This window comes from Hevea brasiliensis, chromosome 16, assembly GCF_030052815.1.
Source record: "Hevea brasiliensis isolate MT/VB/25A 57/8 chromosome 16, ASM3005281v1, whole genome shotgun sequence".
In the NCBI taxonomy this organism is placed as follows: domain Eukaryota; kingdom Viridiplantae; phylum Streptophyta; class Magnoliopsida; order Malpighiales; family Euphorbiaceae; genus Hevea; species Hevea brasiliensis.
In genome coordinates, this window is record NC_079508.1 from 53,902,648 (window position 1) to 53,921,940 (window position 19,293).

At 34.5% G+C, this 19,293-nt stretch overlaps 2 protein-coding genes across 3 annotated transcripts; one reads left to right on the top strand and one right to left on the bottom strand.

Moving 5' to 3' along the window:
• Positions 1-1,415: 1,415 nt before the first annotated feature.
• LOC110634174 (ubiquitin carboxyl-terminal hydrolase 17) lies at positions 1,416-11,227 on the top strand. 2 transcript variants are annotated; one of them, XM_021783109.2, is made up of 12 exons: positions 1,490-2,160; positions 3,081-4,262; positions 4,356-4,515; positions 4,610-4,698; positions 5,907-5,992; positions 6,104-6,266; positions 6,390-6,510; positions 6,661-6,818; positions 7,127-7,211; positions 7,285-7,497; positions 8,605-8,666; positions 8,746-11,227. In XM_021783109.2, exons 1-12 carry the CDS (start codon positions 1,877-1,879, stop codon positions 9,452-9,454), a joined length of 3,312 nt encoding a protein of 1,103 aa, XP_021638801.2. In that variant the 5' UTR covers positions 1,490-1,876; the 3' UTR covers positions 9,455-11,227. The 2 variants fall into 2 exon arrangements, with proteins under 2 accessions (XP_021638800.2, XP_021638801.2); XM_021783108.2 differs by having other exon boundaries at positions 1,416-2,160; positions 3,081-4,515.
• A 5,871-nt stretch (positions 11,228-17,098) lies between these two features.
• Positions 17,099-18,588, bottom strand: LOC110637108 (AT-hook motif nuclear-localized protein 28). Its single transcript, XM_021787051.2, has one exon. It carries the CDS (start codon positions 18,269-18,271, stop codon positions 17,309-17,311), a length of 963 nt encoding a protein of 320 aa, XP_021642743.2. The 5' UTR covers positions 18,272-18,588; the 3' UTR covers positions 17,099-17,308.
• Between the last annotated feature and the right edge of the window lie 705 nt (positions 18,589-19,293).

Here is a 19,293-nt window from a genome sequence, read left to right on the forward strand (position 1 = left end):
CTAGAAAGCCTGCATAGCTACACAAGGATTAGGAAGAGATTAATAAAGTTGGTTCCTAACAGGTGAAAGTAAACAAATTAATTTGGTAAAATTGGCTACATTTAGCTTGAAGGACTGCAAGATGAAAAGAGTTTTGGAGAGGAAGAGAGAAGTCTAGCACGTGGATTCTTCGTTTGAATTAGAAAGAACAATTAAGACAGCTTGAGATGCAGGGCCAACTAAAATCACATAGGTAGGTTGGCCAGTACAATAAAATAGAAAAAAGATGATAAACTTTTGCTGCCTCAACCTAAGATCCTACCTAATGAGACAAATCTTCCCTTTTTTAACATCCATATAACAGTTGTATATTTATATATATATATATATATAATAATTATCTAAATTTAGTTATTTAAACAATTTAATTTAATTTCATAAAATATGAAAATGTATCATTTTTTTATAAATTTATTTTGCTATAAAATTATTTTCCAAAAATTACATATTAAATTATCAAATATGTAAAATTCTTTATTTTAACATAATATTATTAATTTTAGTTTCTATTTATTAAATAATAAATTAATTGAATTATGACTGGTCAGATTTTAAAATATTGCTGTGTTGCACGAGTCATATCAAATTGGCTATGGACAAGTATAATCGAAATGGAGAAAGTTCCTCCACATGAGTTGTTGTAGACGTAAGCAATAATGATCGATAAAGTAAACCTAGCCGCAACAGCATTCAATTGTGGACCTTAAAAGCGCCAATGCTATAGAAAATATGAGTGTCCGACTTTGACCCTTTGATTCTCCAATACTACATGCAAATTTTTCATTGGTTTTATATATAATAATCTTCGTTTGATGTTATTATTAAAATTATTATACTTTTTAATTATCTTAAATAAGCAATATCAAGATAGATAATATTAAGATAAATTAGTAAATAAATTTTAATTTAATAATTTTAAAATTATTTTCAAAATGGTAAGATCATAAATTTAATCTAAGTCAATTATAGAAACAACCCATTAGATGGGATCAAGACTTACGAAACTCTTTGCCTAGGAACGGATGAGATGGAGGATTCCATCAGGTGGAGCCCACGGAACCTGCATATAAAAAATGGTGAATGTGCCATCATCGTCATCAAAATTTGTAAGTCTATCAAATCAGGTAACTACATACAATATCAACCGTCCGATCTCACACCAGGCCAAAACTTCACACAGCTCCCAAAGCACCCCACCACCATCACATGCTTCCGCCAGGCAACCATCTATCGGTATCTGATATAAAAAACAAATGCATAACCAATAAGAACAGAATAAAAATGAAATTGGACCGTCCGGTTGAACCGGGCGAGACTAAGGTGGGCCAGCGGTCCGAATATTTGATGAGCAAAGAATCCACTCTTCTGGATGCCTGAAAACAAAATTCCTTTCCCTCCACCATAAAATGTCTTTATTTTATTATAAAAAATATTTTTTTAAATCCAATTAAATCACACAATTTATATTGTCCTCATCTGAATTCTCCCTCTGCTGCTCTCTCTCTTTCCAAAACGGTAAATAATAGAGCCCAAGAACCTCGATCTGGTTGTCCGGAAACGGGAAATCGACTAGCTCACACTTAAAAAAAAAAAAAAAAAAGGGAGCTCAGATAACATCTCCTTACCTAACAAGAATGACATTCCGTTTGTCAATCGTAGCCGTCCCTGCAAGGGGCATGTGATTTTAACTGTCTCCGATCTTGCCGTCCGTGCATGCGCAGCTTCCAGTGTATAGCTGGCCACCACCGGAAACCTCCTCACTTATGTGTGTGGGGATGAGATTAGGAGGTCAGGGATTGTAAATTTTGCTGGATGCGTGTTAGGTGCAGCTGGATAAATGCATGTTACCGGGGATCTAGGGTTTTCGAGCCTGGTCCCTCTGCTATGTGTGGTGCTTCCGGTGATCGCCTTTGTAATTCGCCGGAAATGGCGGCTTTCCGTTGCCAGGCAAGAGGAGATCAAGCGGTTATTGATTTTGGCTTCGGAGGAGGCTGCTAGGGCCGAGCTTGAGGCTACAGTTTCGTACGGCGCGGTTTCTGTTTCGAGGAATAGTTATCAGTGTGCTGTTTGTTATTGTCCGACCACTACACGGTGTGCCCGGTGTAAAGCTGTGAGATATTGGTATGTTAATTTTGCAATTATCAAGTTGAATTAGTTTTCTTCTTCTTCTTCTTCTTCTTCTTCTTTTCAATTTTAATTTTAGCGCTTGATGTTTGCTGGATGTACCCTTGATTAGGATACAAGCATTTCCTCATGCGTGCTTGGATTTCAGTGTGGAAGGATTTATTTCTTGTTTGTGAGGTTAATTTGGAGATAATTGTAGATTTGTCGGAGGAGAATCTAGTTTGAACAGTAAATTTCATAAGAATCTGATTGTTACTTCCTATTGCATGAGGTAAACTGGGGAAACAGGAGAAGAATAAACTTGTGGAAGTGGGGAAGCGAATTCAATCTCAGAAAATTTTCTTTCAAAGACATTTGTTGGGATTTTTGGTCATTGCATTTGTCTAATCTGACCAAAGCTGCACTATAGATGCAAGGTTTGAAATTCCAACAAGATGGGTAGTTTACATGTCTAAGTAGAATAATGTTTGTTTCAATGAATTACTCCTTCCATTTATTAAAACCTACAAGAGTTTTAGGTTGTTAAGGTGCAAAATGTTGTGGACAACCATTAATGTGAAATATTTGGCCTTACAATGGATCCTGTTTCTCAAAATAAACGAGAGGCTGTCCAACATATGGATTAAGACAGCAGAATTTGTATGTAATTGGAAAAATGGCTCTTTTGTCTCTTTAATCTGTTATATAGAGTAGCAAGGTGATTTATATCATCTCATCTAGTTGTTTTTTTTTAGGTAGAAGCTGATTTTGGTGCTAATGTGTGTTGATGAAAATAGGACTCACTGGTTAACTTTTTGTCAGTTCTTACCTATGATCGATAAGATGGTTATATTTCCCAATTACTGACAGTAGTTTTGGTTGTCTTCTTTTTACCCTGCTTCATTTGTATATTTATGCTATAATTTGATTTGTTTCAGTTCTGGTAAGTGTCAAATTATTCACTGGCGGCAAGGTCACAAGGAAGAATGCTGTCCTCCTAATGCCACTTACTACGTTAATGATGATGGAGGCAATTCTTCTCGGAATGTGGCCAAAGAAAAACAATATGATATTTATGGTGGCAGAAATGGACATGCACGAATTGAAACTTCCTCTGAGGGACATGTACTATATAAAACCGGTGGCAATCAAGGAGTTCCACATGTTAAAGGTGATGTTTTTGAAGTTGATTCTTTTGCCAATACAGAGGGAACCTCTTCTACTTCTGAATCATTGGGCACCTCATTTTCTGGCTTCTCTACTTCATCTGTTGGTGGTGAATCATCTGATGATGTTTCTTTTGGTGAGAGTATCAGTTCAAATGATGTTTCCATTAATAAGAGTATCAGTTCAAATGAACCTCGATCAGATGGACAAATATCTTCTGATACTGTCCCTGATGTGCTTGAGTCTGGTTTGAAAAAGGTGGATCATGCTGAGCCTCTGTCTCCAAAGTTTGCGAGTTTGATTGATTCTGTAGATAGTTTTAATAAATTTAGTAAATTAAATAAGAGTATATCTCGCAGCAATGATGGAGAGACTCAGTGTGCATCCACTGATATTACAGGTCTGAGTATTAATACCATGCACGATGGTTCAATTACTCAGCCTGGTAAAGTTTCTTCTGGTTTCTGGGATAGAAATCTTGACTCTGTTGTTACCAGCAATGTTGTCCAGGATGATCCAGATCTGTCCAGTTCCAGAGAAGGGGCTAACATCAATTCTGAGTCATTCCTACATTTTAAGTTTGATTTATCTGGACGCAAAGTTCCTTCGTCAAATGTACAAAGCTCAGAGGTGAAAGGCATCAGATCAGACAATGCACATCGGGCTATTTCGGAGATCAGTAGCCCTGTTGATCGAGCAGTTTTATCAGAAGACACTTGTGATGGCATTCCAAAGGCCAGGAGGTCCACATCTGTGAGCTGTGAAAAGTCTGGTCATATGGATAATGAATCCAGTCATGATTCAAATGTGTCAAAGCCAACTGAGCATAAATCTGTGCCATCATCCTCTTCATATCCTCATCTACCTCCAAGAAGTGGAGGTGCACTACATACAATTGATTCAACTGTTTCAAAGTCCAATGATCTTAAATCCCCATCCTTCAGCTCTAACAGGTCAAATATTATTGTCAAGGACACTGTTAGTACTTCACATGTATCTAAGTCTAGAGTATCATCTAATGCTTCTGAAACCCATTTGGCTTCTAGGGACAATGGGCATTCAGTTCCAAGTGTGAAATCTGGGAAGATTGATAATGTTGAAGCTGATGCTGTGACTGCCTCTCCAACTATTAGTGGGCTGAAATCATCAGTGCGGAAAGTTGTTGATCAACTTAGAGGACCTAGATGTGGAAAATACAATGATAAGGTTTGATTTAAATGTTTTTACTTTTATTAATTTGCTTCTATAACAATTTCCCCCTATGCTATAGTAGAATTTAACTTGATTGTTTTTCTTTTAGGGGCTTTTCTCATATGATCTATTTGTGAAGCTGTATACTTCTAACAAGGTAGAAATGCGACCTTGTGGCCTTATCAATTGTGGAAACAGGTATTTTCATCACATATAGCCAATTCATAGAAGACCAAAATAACTAAATGGTGCACTATTCATGGAAGTCGAAATATTTGGCATTTCTATATATATTTAAGCATCATTGGTCCTATAAATAGAGGCTGTTGTTTTGGCTATGTGGAGGATGCATCGTACCTTCTTCTGTTTACAGTCACAATTATTTTTACTGCTTTTGTTCCTATTATGTTGTTATTAGACTTGCAGGCAAGAAGTGTGGACAAACTTACTTGGCCATTTATATTTTTACTATACTGTTGCATAAACCATTTGGTGTTGGCTTCCTTCTCCTCCTCCTCCTCGCTTCCATTCTTTCCTTTTTTATTTTTTTCGGAATTGCTTGATTGGAAATTGTGACTGATTTTGAACTTGTGATTCAGTTGCAAAAGCTGGCGCGTGGTATTCTCTCATAATGATGTTTCACATACTGAGTCACAGTGCTAGTATTATGCACAAGTTCATCACCTATTGTGCTAGGCTAATGCTTGCCTGTATATGCATACGATCAACTATGCATCAATAAAAGATTTTGTAATCTGCTTACATGATACCACCATATTGGTTGGCTTGATGCATGTGTGTTCTGATATATCATTTTTCTGCATGGACATATTTTATTTAGATTAAGATGTTGAGTCCAAAAGGACTGTCAGTGTCCTCATTTTTTGTGGGTAATCTGTTCCATTTTTGCAGGAAAATTACAGATCTCTTGCCCCTAGCCTATTCTTTTTGTTGAAATCATCTTTTATGTAGACTTTTCTCAGGCTGTGACAATAATGCAGTGTGGGAAGATGAAGATCCTAATACTATTTAGGAGTTATTTTTATTGTAGAATTAGGAAGTTTAATTTAGAGTTCTATTATTTAGGAATTTATTATTATTAGGTTTATTATCATTTTCCTAGTTTATCTTATTTAGTATTCATAATTAGAGTTGAGTTAGGGTTATTAAATGTAGTAGTAGAAGGATTGTTAGTCTATAAATGCCTATGCAATTTGGGTATTGTCTTAGCTTTGATTATTATTAATTATTGACAATTAAAAAAAATATTTTTGAGGATTTGTTTCTCTAGAGAATGTGTTTCCTTACCTTTTGAAAATTTGTCTCTTGGAAATTAGTTTTCCTCTTGATTTACCTGGTTCTACATCCGATAAACTATAATGATATATGCTATTCTATTTCTGCAGTTGTTATGCAAATGCTGTACTTCAATGCTTAGCATTTACTCCTCCTCTGACTGCTTACTTTGTTCAAGGGCTCCATTCTAAAGAGTGTATGTTTCTTATCATAGTTGATATTAAATTCCACATGTTTGAGTCTTTAATTAGTATGTTTGATAACTATGCATAGTATCAAATAAGGCCTTAATTATTTTGTATATCAGGTGTAAATAAAGAATGGTGCTTCACTTGTGGGTTTGAAAGTTTAATTTTGAAGGCAAAGGAAGGGAAGTCTCCTCTTTCCCCTATTGGAATACTATCCCAGCTACAAAGCCTTGGAAGTCAGCTGGGTAGTGGGAGGGAAGAAGATGCACATGAATTCCTAAGGTGAGCTCACAGAGCTGGTTATAAGTTTTGCTGCCTATGAGTAATGGCAACACTTTCTCCATGCTTTATTGATTTCATCTTTTAGAGAATTTGTACAAGATAATTAGTGAAATAAGTTTACAGGTATTCTATTGATGCAATGCAATCTGTTTGCCTTAAAGAAGCTGGGGTGAATGCGTTAGGTTCCTTTGAAGAAGAAACCACTCTCATAGGTCTTACTTTTGGAGGCTACCTTCATTCAAAGGTGAAACCTTTGGAGATTATTGATATTCAGAAACTTACTCTCATTTTTTCTCATTTTTTATCCCCTAATATTTGCTTGCATTTTGGTGGTTCTTATTAGAAGATAAGTCCGTGATGGAATTTAATTTTTTGTACATAAATATGAAAACAGATAAGATGCATGAAGTGCCATTACAAGTCAGAGCGACATGAAAGAATGATGGATCTTACTGTTGAAATAGAAGGGGATATAGGGAAGCTTGAAGATGCACTTAGACAATTCACGGGTACTGAGATTCTGGATGGAGACAACAAATACCAATGTAGCAGGTTGGTTCAAACAACTTTTTACACTTAAAACGTACTAAGTCATCTTGTTGATGTCATAATACTTCCAATAGAATTCTTTGATTTCTTTTTGGATGTGTAATGTAAGAGATGTGTGTATTCTATGCCAAACTCCCTTATATATATATATATATATATATATATATATATATATATATATATATATATATATAACATGTGTTTTGAAATGATGGTCTTGTGCAAATTATTCCTTTTCATAGTTTTTAACAGATTCTCATTTTCTAGGAATATGAATTTTTTTTTTTGTACTGTGTGATCATTTTATTCAGATGCAAATCTTATGAGAGAGCCAAGAAAAAGTTGACAATACTGGAGGCTCCCAATGTCCTCACAATTGCATTGAAGCGATTTCAGGTAGTTCTTGCTATGAAAGATTGTTTTCATCCTGTATCCTCAGCAAATTCTTATTCCATGCTGTGCTTAACAGTCAGGTAAATTTGGAAAGCTCAATAAGTCCATTCGGTTCCCCGAGATCCTGGATTTAGCGCCATATATGAGTGGCACAAGTGATAAATCGCCCATATACAGGCTTTACGGAGTGGTTGTCCACCAGGATAACATGAATGCTTCATTTTCCGGTCACTATGTGTGCTATGTTAAAAATATTCAGAACAAGTGGTTCAAGATTGATGACAGCACGGTATGTGTGTGTGTGTGTGTGTGTGTGTGTATATATATATATAATATATATATAATGTATATATATATAATATATGTATTTTTTTTTAATTATGAATTATATACATCCTTGAAACTTGTTTTATTTTGTCATTTATGTGCCGTTAATATATTTATTCTTTATACTTCACTAAATCTTAGCTGACTGTTTATTTGGATGCGAGGGCTAATTTAACACATTCTTTTGCCTGAAATCTCCAGTCTGCGTTGTTAAGTAATGTTTTTAACTGTATATTAATCAGTCATTGGTGCGTAGTAAGATAAATCAATGGAATGACAATTCCTTTTGGTTTGACACCTTTATGGCTGTTTGATTCTTAGAATTTTCAAAATTAATTTCAAGCCATAATGAATATGATGACATTGTTGATTATGAGAAGGAGATGAGGAACGTGTGGAAAGGATAATTGGGCTTGGTGGTGAGTGTTCTTTGAAATTGAGAGAGGGAATCAAGTGAAGACTTGGATCTGCATGTGTGACTTGTTGGAATCCAAAGCAATAAAAAAAATGATGTTGCATAACCATTGAGAATGGGACCAAGAGGAGGGGGTTGGAAGCTAAACCAGTGTAGGAGGAAACTATGTCTTTTTGCTTGGGATAGTGGCAATGGAATAATGGTGGCAAAGATGGCAGCAATGGCTATTTGATGAGACAATCTCCTTGGTTTTAGGTGATAGAGTTGTTGGCAGGATTTATGATGTTTGTGGGTGGTATTTTTGGTGATCTATGATGAGATGATAGTATGAAATTTGTTTTGAGATATGAATTCTGGTGATACTTTGTGGTAATGGCTAATGGAACTTTGGTGTATCTTTGGTTTGACCTCTGTAACTAATTTGACCATCATATTTTGCCCCTATTTTTTAAATTAGTGATATTTAGAAAACCTTTAATAGCGGCCACACATGGATGTGTGAATTTTGTTGTGGTTCCTCTGGTCCACAAAATGTACAGTTTAGATGTGTCAACTGAAATGTTTCTCTGCTTTCTTTGTTTTAATATATTTTATATGCAGTTGAAGCATTAAAATAAGCTTGACTTTCTATTTTTGCTGGCCATTGTTGAGTAGGTAACACCTGTGGAGATTGGAAGGGTCTTAACAGAAGGGGCATACATGCTTCTTTATGCAAGGTGGCATATCTCGGGAGCTCTATTTGTTTTATGAAGATACATTATTGCTTTGGTTTCTGAATAATTAATTTTATTTCAGGTGCTCACCCAGGGCTCCGAGATTGATAAGGAACAGAATAGTATCTCCTGATCCAAGAATGAAAGGCAGTCCATCCAGAATCATTGAGAAGAATGCTGCATTGAATTCAAGATCCACATCTACTCGTTCTAGTGTTTTCCAGTTGCATCCCAATTCGATTCCTCCAGATAGTTTGGCTAGCGTTGAATCTTTCTATCTGAAATTCCACCGACTTCAAAGGATTTTAGAAGAGGACTCATCAAGCGACAATTATTCTTTTACCAGCAGCAATTCAGACGAGGGTTCATGCAGCACTGAGAGCACCCGAGATTCTACAAGTACTGATGATCTTTCAGATTACATTTTTGGTGGCTGGAACAACTCTTGGAGGAACACATCTGATTCTGACACTTGTTCATCCTCTTCTTCTTCCCCCTTGTGCTCGAGGCATTCACCAGAGACAAGCAGGTCTCGAACTGATTTTGCAGATTCAGCAATGGAGGGTGGCGATTGGGATAGGGTACCTAGTGGGAGTAGTAGGGTGGTGGATTTGGCAGCCAAGGAAGGTGATCATTTTCTGCCTTGTGACTCGAGTAAACAATGTAGAAATTTAGGTAGTAGTAATAATATTAGTAGCAGTAGGGAGACTGACTCAGCAAAATTAGTATGGGTTAACCCTGTAAAATCTGGTGTATCATTTAGAAGGTCAATGAGCAAAAGAACAGATTAAGCATTTTTCAGTCAATTAATTAATTTAGATTCGTAAATAAGAGTTGAGAAAGAGACGGCTGTATTTAATGTACTGGGGTAGCTGGCCATGTTTAAGGAAAATGAGCTGTCGCTATTTTTTCAGCCCATCCCTCAAGTTGAAGTTATTGTCAAAGGGAGCATAGTGCTAGGGGCCTTTTCCATAATGAGTCCCAAAAGGGCTTTGGCCCCGTCAATTGTATACTTTAGAACAAGATCCCAAATGATAAGTTAACATTAATTACCTCGTTGGCTTTCTTTGTTCCTCTTTTTACCATTTAGTTACTAAGCGATGTGCTTTAATCAGTCTGGAGGGACGGATATGTTGGGCTCGAGCAATTCCATGCTGGACCAGCTAAAAATTAGATCCAATCGGAGTTTTGGTTTTGAACCCCAAGGCCTAATATGATGCTGATCCACTTTCGGAATCTACTGCTTATATGGCTATTCATTTCGTTGTAGGAAGTAAGAAAATTAAGTTTGATCGAGTAGAGGAAAATGTCAAAGGAATGAGGTGGATGGAAATTTGTCCACCCAAAGATTTAGGCAATTGAACTGCTTCTTTCCAAAGCCCCATAAGCCCATTCCTTGGGAAATTTTTGCTATTGTTCAGTCCATCTTCTGGAAGTGTGAAGGTTTCAAATTGGCATGCAGTTCATGTTAAAAGATCAGATTATTGTGTTGCTGATTGGCTTGCCAAAGCTGTTTGTGAAAGCTTATGCCTTGTTAACTGGTGTCTAATTCACCTGCCTCTCTGGAGGTTCATTTTAATCAAGATTCCCGTTTTGGGGAGTAACTAAAAAAAAAATGAAGAAACTGTTCATTTTCTGGATGGCATGACAAAGAAAAGGACTAAAGCATTTTCGGTATTACAGCATTAAATGAATCCTGACATAATAAAATTCACCAAAACAAAAACAGAGAAAAGAGCCCATTGAATATGTGAATTGAAGATCAGCAAAAAAAAAAGAAAAATCAAAAAGCAGCACAATCACTTTTATTTTGGAAGGATTACAATTATGAAGATAAAGAAATTACATTTTCCTTTCAACATCTGCTCATGAAGTCTTACAAAAACCACCGAGTGTCTCATTAAGCACAAAGGAAGAAAACAGTAAGAAACAAGAGAGCCAAATAAACGTCTCTTGGGGTTTTTTCTCTCTCTCTCTCTCTCGCAAAAATCTTTGTCTCTTTGGTTCAGCGGTCTCCTCTGCGCGACCGAAGGGGGTATGCCCTCCTTGCTTCTGGGCAAGATTGTGTGCATAAATAAATATGTCATCTTTTGTGGTGAATTGGTTCAGATTAAGGAGGGCATTTTAGATCCACGGTTGAATGATTGTCTAGATTAGCTTTGGGTGTTGCATGCAAGAAGTGAGCCTCAAGAAGAAGATACTTAATAGAATCAGCTTGCTAATAGTTTTGAAGGAAGAAGTTGTTCTTCTTAAACAGCAGTTGTGCTTATTGTATTAGAGGCGTGAGCATCTTCTTCGCTCGTTGGTGAATGGAAGGCTATAGCGCGAGTGGGTCTTTGTTGATCTAAGTTATAGACGCCCTCTAGGTGCTAATGATGTAGATTGTTTCACCTGTTTTTGTGACCTCTGTTTCTCTGTTCGTCATGGCCTCACCCACCTATGAGTCTATGTTGCTTGTGGTTGTTTTGAATCCTAGATTGCCTTGTTTATCATTGTAAACGATTGTATGAGTCTCTCTAATCGACTTTGATCTGTAGAGCTTTATTTCTCTTTTGATTCTTAAATTTTCCAGTGATGGCGTAAGGAGCTACGGCAGTAATAGTGGTGGTATAGTGAAGATATTTTACTTTTTATTTGTTCTTTCTTTAACTAGGGTGAGAGATGGGCTGAGCTTGTGGTAATTTGAATTTTTATTTTCTTTCTTAGTTTCTTTAAAGGGTTTTTAGTATGATTTGAAATATTGATTTTGCCGGTTTAAGCTTTATACGGACTTTTAAGTCATTTTGTTATTAAATAAATATTTATATTTTTCGATTAAAAAAAAAAAGAGCAAGACAAATGGAGAGACAAGACAAAGCGCGTGGATGGAGTAGGAAGACTAGTACAACAACTACTACCCACCAAAACTAGACAGATACCACCAGAGGGGACCCATTCCTCTTTTATGTTTGTATGTGGATGAGAGGACTAGCAAGTAACACCAAGGGTAAGCTTCTGATTTATTTGAATTGACTTCCCATCCAATTATTACATTCACACAGGTATTTAGGACATTTGTCGACTTTCAACTCTATTCCATTGCCACTGGCGCCATTCTGGCCCTACACGTGTACTTCCTCCTATCATGTCTGCCTTTACCTCTTTGTAGCATGTCGATTCATACTGCCAGACTTACACAATGTTTGAATAAAAAGACAATAAGGGAAGAAAAGAAAATTAAAAAAAAAATAATTTTATTTTTTATTATTTTATATTTGAATTGGTAAAAAATTTAAGAGAAAAATATTTTTTAAATAAAAATAGTGAAAAAAATATAAAAAATTATAAATATATCCAATATTTTATAAATTTTTATTTTTTAATTTAAGAATAAAAATATAATTTTATTATTTATAAAATAATTTTTCTTTTATTTTTCTCTCTTTATCTAAATATAAATATATATATATATATATATATATATATATATATATTTTCTCTTCATTATTATTATTTTCTTTATCCTTATCATTATTATTTTTTTTATTTTTTTGCCGTTCTTTTTTTTTTTGATCCAAATATAATGAGAAGAAAAAAAAAATATTTTTTTATATTTAGATAAAGAGAGAAAAACAATGCCTTTTTCCCAAAACAAACAAGAGTTTTCAAGATGGCTCATCACCATGGTTTAATATAGAAAATATTTTGCTGTGGGTGTTTTTTGAGAGGCCACAATCCATTTATTGAATATGTCAAGAATTTTGAAAAAGGGAAAATGGGATTTTTTTTTTTTTTTTATTGACTGACACCCACATTCAAAAGTCTAAAGGTTTCTTCAAATTCCAGACAAAATTACTACTAATTTCAGACAAATTTTACATTTTCCACATCAAATTAAAAAAAAAAGACTAATTATACAATTTAAATTATTAATTGATATGAAATTTTATATATTTTACACTAAAAAATATTAATTAACGGATTTATATCGATTAATGGCGTCAGCCACTATTGAATCGGATCCCATGTCAAAAAGTCAAAAGTAGAGAAAAAAAAAAAATAGTAGAAGAAAATAGCGCCCAGTGCAGAGTTTGGCATCTCCTCCTCTCGTAGCCGACGATGGCAATTGCCGACGAGAGGAGAAGTCTCTCTATCCTCTACAAATGCATTGCATTTGCTCCTCTTTTGTCCATTCCAAGTCTAACAGATCCATATCTCAGCTAACTTTAACATTAAAATCTCAAAAAAAATCCTACTTTTCCCCTAAGGTAGAATCATGAGCATCAAAGCATGTGAATGAATTTATTTCTTCAATTGTAAATATTATTCACGAATTATATTTATATTTAAAATAAAATTTTCAAATCACCATTAAAGGTATACATAAAATAAATATAATTTTTTTCAATATTTGGTAAAGGAGAATTTCATCAACTCTTAATAATAAATACAAATTAAAAATATAATAATGATTTACAATATTAACTAAATTGTACCCCATTTATCTAACTTGCATAATTAATTTCTGTGACTCCCTTTCATGCCTTGATATCTTTGCTAAAGGTGAAGCTGGAAAAGCTTAGGACAAAAAGAGAGAAAAAAGAAAAAAAATTGGCATGAAAATGTGATAGACAATCATCAAGTATTGTATGAAAGAGACAAGTAATGGCACATGATGAATTCTGAATTATATTACAGTGGCATGCATTAATTTATATGATGTAATTATAATAATAAATTTTAATTAAGAAGATGTCCATGAAAACAGGAACAGACAGCAAGTGTGGAAAGCTTTATCGTCACCTATCCATGTCAGTCTATATCTCTCTCTTCTTTACAACAATGCTGGATTACATTTGAAAGTGAGGCACCTTTAAATCTTATATAGCTAATTCAATTCGTATCACCTTCTGCTTCTCACAATTATATATATATATACACATGAACAACACTCTTTTTCATTAATCATGCCTTCTCCCAAGTATCCTTTAAAATGTGATATTTGTTCTCACATGTGATGATTAACCATTTTTTTTTGTTTTATTTTCCAAGATAATAATAATTTTTTAATCAAGTAATTAGTGAGATGACTATAATGAGAACTACACATGATGATTAAATTAGAGTTCAAGTTAATAATACGTAATAAAATATTATGAAATTATGAACGAGTTTATTTTATGAAAAATAATTTATATGTAAAAATATTTTTTATAAAAATATTTTTTATTGTTTGACATATATCTAATATCTTATATTGTTCACAAAATTTATCAAGCCAAATATCGTAAAAGTTGGGAAAGCGAGATTAAAAAAATGATTTCTGATTTTAAAAGTAAGAAGTTTTTTTTTTTATTTTATTTTAAGATTATTTTCCTCTTATCAATAACTTATTTTCTTTTTATCAAATTTCTTAAACACTCCAAACATTAGAAAATAAAGAAATTGTTTTCAAGGAAATTTCCTTCCAACAAACGGAGCTTAAAATTTCAATTATTGTGAAGTTAAAATCAAATTTATTAATTCTTAACTAACACATAAAATAATCTTCTAGATTATGTTTGGTTGGAAGGAAGGAATTAGGGAGGAAAAAAAAAAACTCTTTCAAAATTATCAGATTAATCACTTGTCAATTAAAAGAAAAATAATTGAAATAAATCATTTATGACAAATGATGTAATGTAGTATTATTATATTTTTATTTTTATATTTAATTATAAAATAAAATATAAATAATATAATAATAATTTATTTAAATATTCAATTCATTTTTTAAAATTAATTAAGAGCACACACACATAAAATAAAGAATACACATACTTTTTAATAAAATCATGATAATTTTATTAAAATATATTAAATTTTATATTTCATACCACATATACACGTTGTTTACAATTAATATGAGATTTTGAAAGATCAACTCATAATCCAGAAGTAGATAGACACTATCAAACAAACTCAATTTTTTTTTAATTGATTAATAAAATATTAAATTTATTTGATAACAGCTTGCTTTAAAATCTTAGTCTAATTTATTTATTTTAAGTTTCAGTCTGATTTCACTTTGATTTCAAGATAGAATTAGTAGTTTAAGTCCGTAAAATCAAAGGCACTAACCCTAACCAATTTCCGTTGGACCCGATTCAAGTCAAATTGAATTTTTCAAATTTACTTTAGCCTTATTATATTAGCGTTTACACAAAACAAAGTTACATTTTAATAAAAATTGACATCATAAAAATAACAATTTATATATTTATAAGTAGCCATCACCCTATTTTACACCAAATTAACCCGTCTATAAATTTAATAAAAATCATTTCGTAATTCTTGCGAATCACTGAAGATTTCATAATTCATGGAGATGGGTAAAAATTTTTCTCCAAAGCAAACAGGAAATAGTTAGGTAGACCACATGCTTTAAGGCATTCTCTAGACGCACTGCAAAATCCAAGACAAAACGGCAGCCAAAGTCAATTGTGAACAACTAGAGATATGATTAGGTTTAGGCATAGCACAAAAGTAAGACATTGGGCCAAGATTTCAAGTGGTAATGGTTCAATGACATCGATCATGATAACCCATTTCTAAATTATCTATATCAACCCTAATAAGAACATGCTGCTATGATGATATCAGAATAATTTTGAAGAAGAATAAGAAGAAAGTGTCAAGTTTGGGCAAATAGTAATGGTCAAGAATATATAACCCCTTAAAAAAAAAGGAATGGTCAAGAATAGTTGGCGCCATTATATGAAGATTGTGTTCAGCATGCAAGTGGTTCGTTGGCTTTGTTTTCCAACTCAATTCTAACTTAAAGAAAAAAAGGGATTTGAACGAACTAATAAATTTAATTTCTTTAAATTTTTTAGATTCTCCATATTTTACCCTTTATATATAGAAAGGGGGAAATAAAGTGGAGAGAAAAGAAAATAAATTTATCTTCTTTTAATTTTTTATTTAAATATTAAATAAATAGAAATAAAGAATTTCATTTATCATTTTATGTAATTAAATAAAAATATTTCCTTCTAAATTAGAGGAAAATAAAGAGAAATAAATATTATTTATATTAAAATATTTAAATGCTCTTCTACAATATGATAAACAAAAAAAAATAAAGGTATAATAATTTTTTTAAGGAGAAATTATATCTCTTTTATTTTAATAATTTATTCAAATAATATAGAGAAAATTATTTTTTTTCTGTTTATTTATGCTTTTTAATTTTTATGCATTTTTCCTGCACAATTAAAGCTTTTTTTTTTTTATTCTCAGTTATTCACGATTAAGCATGTTTAACTTCCCTTATTTTTACCAAGAAAAAAAAAAAGTTGAAACTGCGAAGCTAGGAGCTTTTAAATTTCACTAACATTAAATTAATTATATTTTCATATGATTTAGTTGATTATATTTATTTAATTACTTCGTGTTGCAAATATGTTTAATTTTAAATAGTTTTAATTAATATGAATATATGGCAAGATATGTTAAGGATCCTCTGATAAATCTTCATCTTAGCTAAAATTTCACCCGCAGTTGTTTTGGTAGTGACTGGCTTTTTTTTTCTTAATAAATTCAAATAATATAAACAATCCAAGAAGGGTAGCTCTCTTCCCTGAATATTAAACAAGAAATAAATGATCAAAACACAATATAACTTAGCTGATTTTACATAAAATTCTACGTAAAACATCTAGATTATGAGAAAAGCAAACAAAGATCTTTCGTAGCTAACCTAAAAATCCAGGAATAGCTAAAGAATCAAAACATTAGAGGCGTAAATAAAAAGGCTGTACAAGAAAAGAAGGAAACCCTATTCTTTTGGCTCCACTATGTTCTCTTTTTTTCCCGTCAAACAAAGACGGAAAGGAAGTAGAGAAATAGACAAAAGAAAGTACACAGATCATTTAAAGTGGGTTTTGGAAGAGGGCTTTTTTTTTTTTTTTTTTCTGAAAGATTGATCATGCAGATTAAATTGCAAGAGAGCTTTCAAGAACGCATTGGATAAAACAAGCATCTCTATCTCGTTCTGATAAGGAAACTAGCAAGCACAGCCCTAGCCACGTTCCCCACTGCCATACGCTTTATTCATTTCAAGAGGGCTTAAGCCAAGCAAAGGCCAAAATCAATCAGAATCAGCACAATCTTTCACCCACTGGTGCAACTGCAGCCTGTTCCTGCTGCTGCTGCAGCAGCCGAAATTAAGCACCCCAGTCCTCGCCATCAGCTGTGGATTGCAGAGATATTACCCAGTATCCAACTTCAAAAGCAAACCCATCACGCAGTATCCCAACTTGTAAAACCCCATTATGAGACAGAAGTGCTTATTTCGACATCCATGACTCCTCCACAGTCGTACATTCAAACCACTATAGGACAGACCACTCCGTGAGGCTTCTTTTCACTTCTCTATTTTCTCAATAAAGTAATTTCTTTGGACTATTCAACGATTTAAAATTAATTAATACGAAAATATATATATTTTTCCAAAAAAATACACTGTTCCTCCAAGCTAGAATCACTACAACGTTACATTAACACCGAAAACATAAAATTAAACAGCAATAATGAGGATGATAAATAAAAGCAACGCCCAAAGGTTTTTTTCTTTCAAAGAAAAAAAATCTACAAATTCACAGTAACTTTAATACATCTCTCCTTTAGAAGGGCGGTGGAGGAAGTGGTGGCCTAGCAGTGGGTGCCCAGATTACATCAGACGGCGAATGACTACTGTACATAGCCATCCCACACGACTCGCCTCCACCTTGTGTGTGTCCACTATCTCCTCCGCCTGCACCGGCACCGGACACAGATGGAGAGTGACCCTCGCCACCACCGCCTGACCCAGAATTTCTCCCTTCATCTTCACCAGGTAACCGGTGATAACTCGGGTTATTAAACGTCGCCGCGATGACATACACAGCACCAACTGCTACCAAGCTGCCAGCAACAAACCCACCCACGATCTGGCCCTGAGGACCCGCCAAAGAGATAGTGAAAGTGTTGGGTACTGGATACGACACCGCTTGGGGCAAAAAAGTAGCAGAGATCGATAAAATGTCGAAGCTACCATGGAAAGTAATGGTAGACCCGGGAGGAGTCGACGGCTGACGAAGAGTGACGTTAGCAACGGCGCCTGATCCTGAAAGAACGCAGATACCGATGTTCTTGCGGCGGCAAAAGCTGGATATCGCTTCAACGACGTCGCTTCCACCAGGGACTTCGAGAATGTAAGGACTCATAGCTGGTTCAGCGTCGCGTGCAATGATAACAGGTGGTCTAGGTTTATTCTTGGAACCAGGCGGTCTGCCTCTGGGCCGGCGAACAACTTCGATAGTGGCACCATCAGTGCCAGCACTACTATTGGGTTCGGTGGGTTTCTGTTTCTGGGTTGGCGTGGTGGTGGTCGGGGTAGTGTTGGGGGAAGGGGTGGTTACGACGGCAGCACCGGTGCTTCTAGTGTCATCGTCCTCAGATTCACGAGAGAGTTGGAAGTGCTGAGTGAAGGGAAGATGGTGGTGGTGGTGGTGGTGGTGGTGGGGGTGAAGTTTGGAGAACATGTTCATAGGGGTGACGTTTTCATGCTTTGGTGGGTGGTGTGGCTCTACATACTCACCTTTCATGTTTTTCGAGAGTAGGGATTGGTTTTGGTTATATTTTAATCTCTATTTTGGGTAGGTATGGTGAAATTGGTAGGATATTTGCTTGGAAAGATGTTAGAGATATAATAAAAAAAGGGTAAATAAGAAGATCGATAGATACGAAAGAGGATGAGATACGGAGACTGAGACGGGGAATGAGCAAGAAAGGAGTGTTATTTCTCGGAATTGTTTATCGAGTTAAACAGAGAGAGAGAGAGAGAGAGAGAGAGAGAGAGAGATGGGTGCAAATATAAAGAGGAAGGACAGGTAGGTGATCTTGGAAACTAAGTGAAGACTAGTGGCGCTGCTGGGAAAGGTGGAAGGGTAGGGTCCACGGATAGAGATTTGGTTAGCTAAACCCAAACCACATGGCAACTCCTTTGGGCTTTAGAGGTTTTGATAAAGATGAAAAATTATTGAGGAGAGTAAGAGTAGACAAATGGGAAGAGTCCTTTGGAGCATTCCCGACCGAGTGGATTGACAATGACTAGTTGATGTTGTATCTTTTGGGTCATGGGGAATGCTCTTTATGCATCTTCTCTCAAATTTTAATTTCTCTCTGTCTTTCTCTATCTCCATCGTCATGGCATTTCAAAATTGTTTATTTCTAGCTCTCTCTCTCTCTCTCTCTCTCTCTCTCTCTCTCTCTCTCTCTCTCTCTCTCTCTCTCTGCAAATCTTGAAAAACCATCTTTTCTCCATTGTAAAAAAATTCAAACACTTTTTTTTTTAAATGTCAATGCATTACAAGGCCATAAGGGTATTAGAATTACAAATAGCATGAAAAGAAAAGGCTTCACTCCTAACTAATTACATAGCAATAAATGATGAAAATTAAGTTTAGCTAAGTGGTAATCTACTCCATTAGCTTTCCTATTAACATAAGAGAATTCAATATGAGCAAAGTGGAAAGCTAGGTCTCTAATAGCATTCACCGTAGCTTGGATTTCTCAACAACAATCACTCTAAAAGCTCTTAAGTTCTTGAATCAGAATTAGATTTAAG

Excerpts from the sequence above, each read along its gene's own strand:
- LOC110634174 (XM_021783108.2), top strand. The coding sequence starts at position 1,877 with ATGCATGTTACCGGGGATCTAGGGTTTTCGAGCCTGGTCCCTCTGCTA. Across the intron at positions 2,161-3,080 it reads TGTAAAGCTGTGAGATATTG|TTCTGGTAAGTGTCAAATTA; the intron begins GTATGTTAATTT and ends GATTTGTTTCAG. Across the intron at positions 6,267-6,389 it reads GATGCACATGAATTCCTAAG|GTATTCTATTGATGCAATGC; the intron begins GTGAGCTCACAG and ends ATAAGTTTACAG.
- LOC110637108 (XM_021787051.2), bottom strand. The coding sequence starts at position 18,271 with ATGAAAGGTGAGTATGTAGAGCCACACCACCCACCAAAGCATGAAAAC.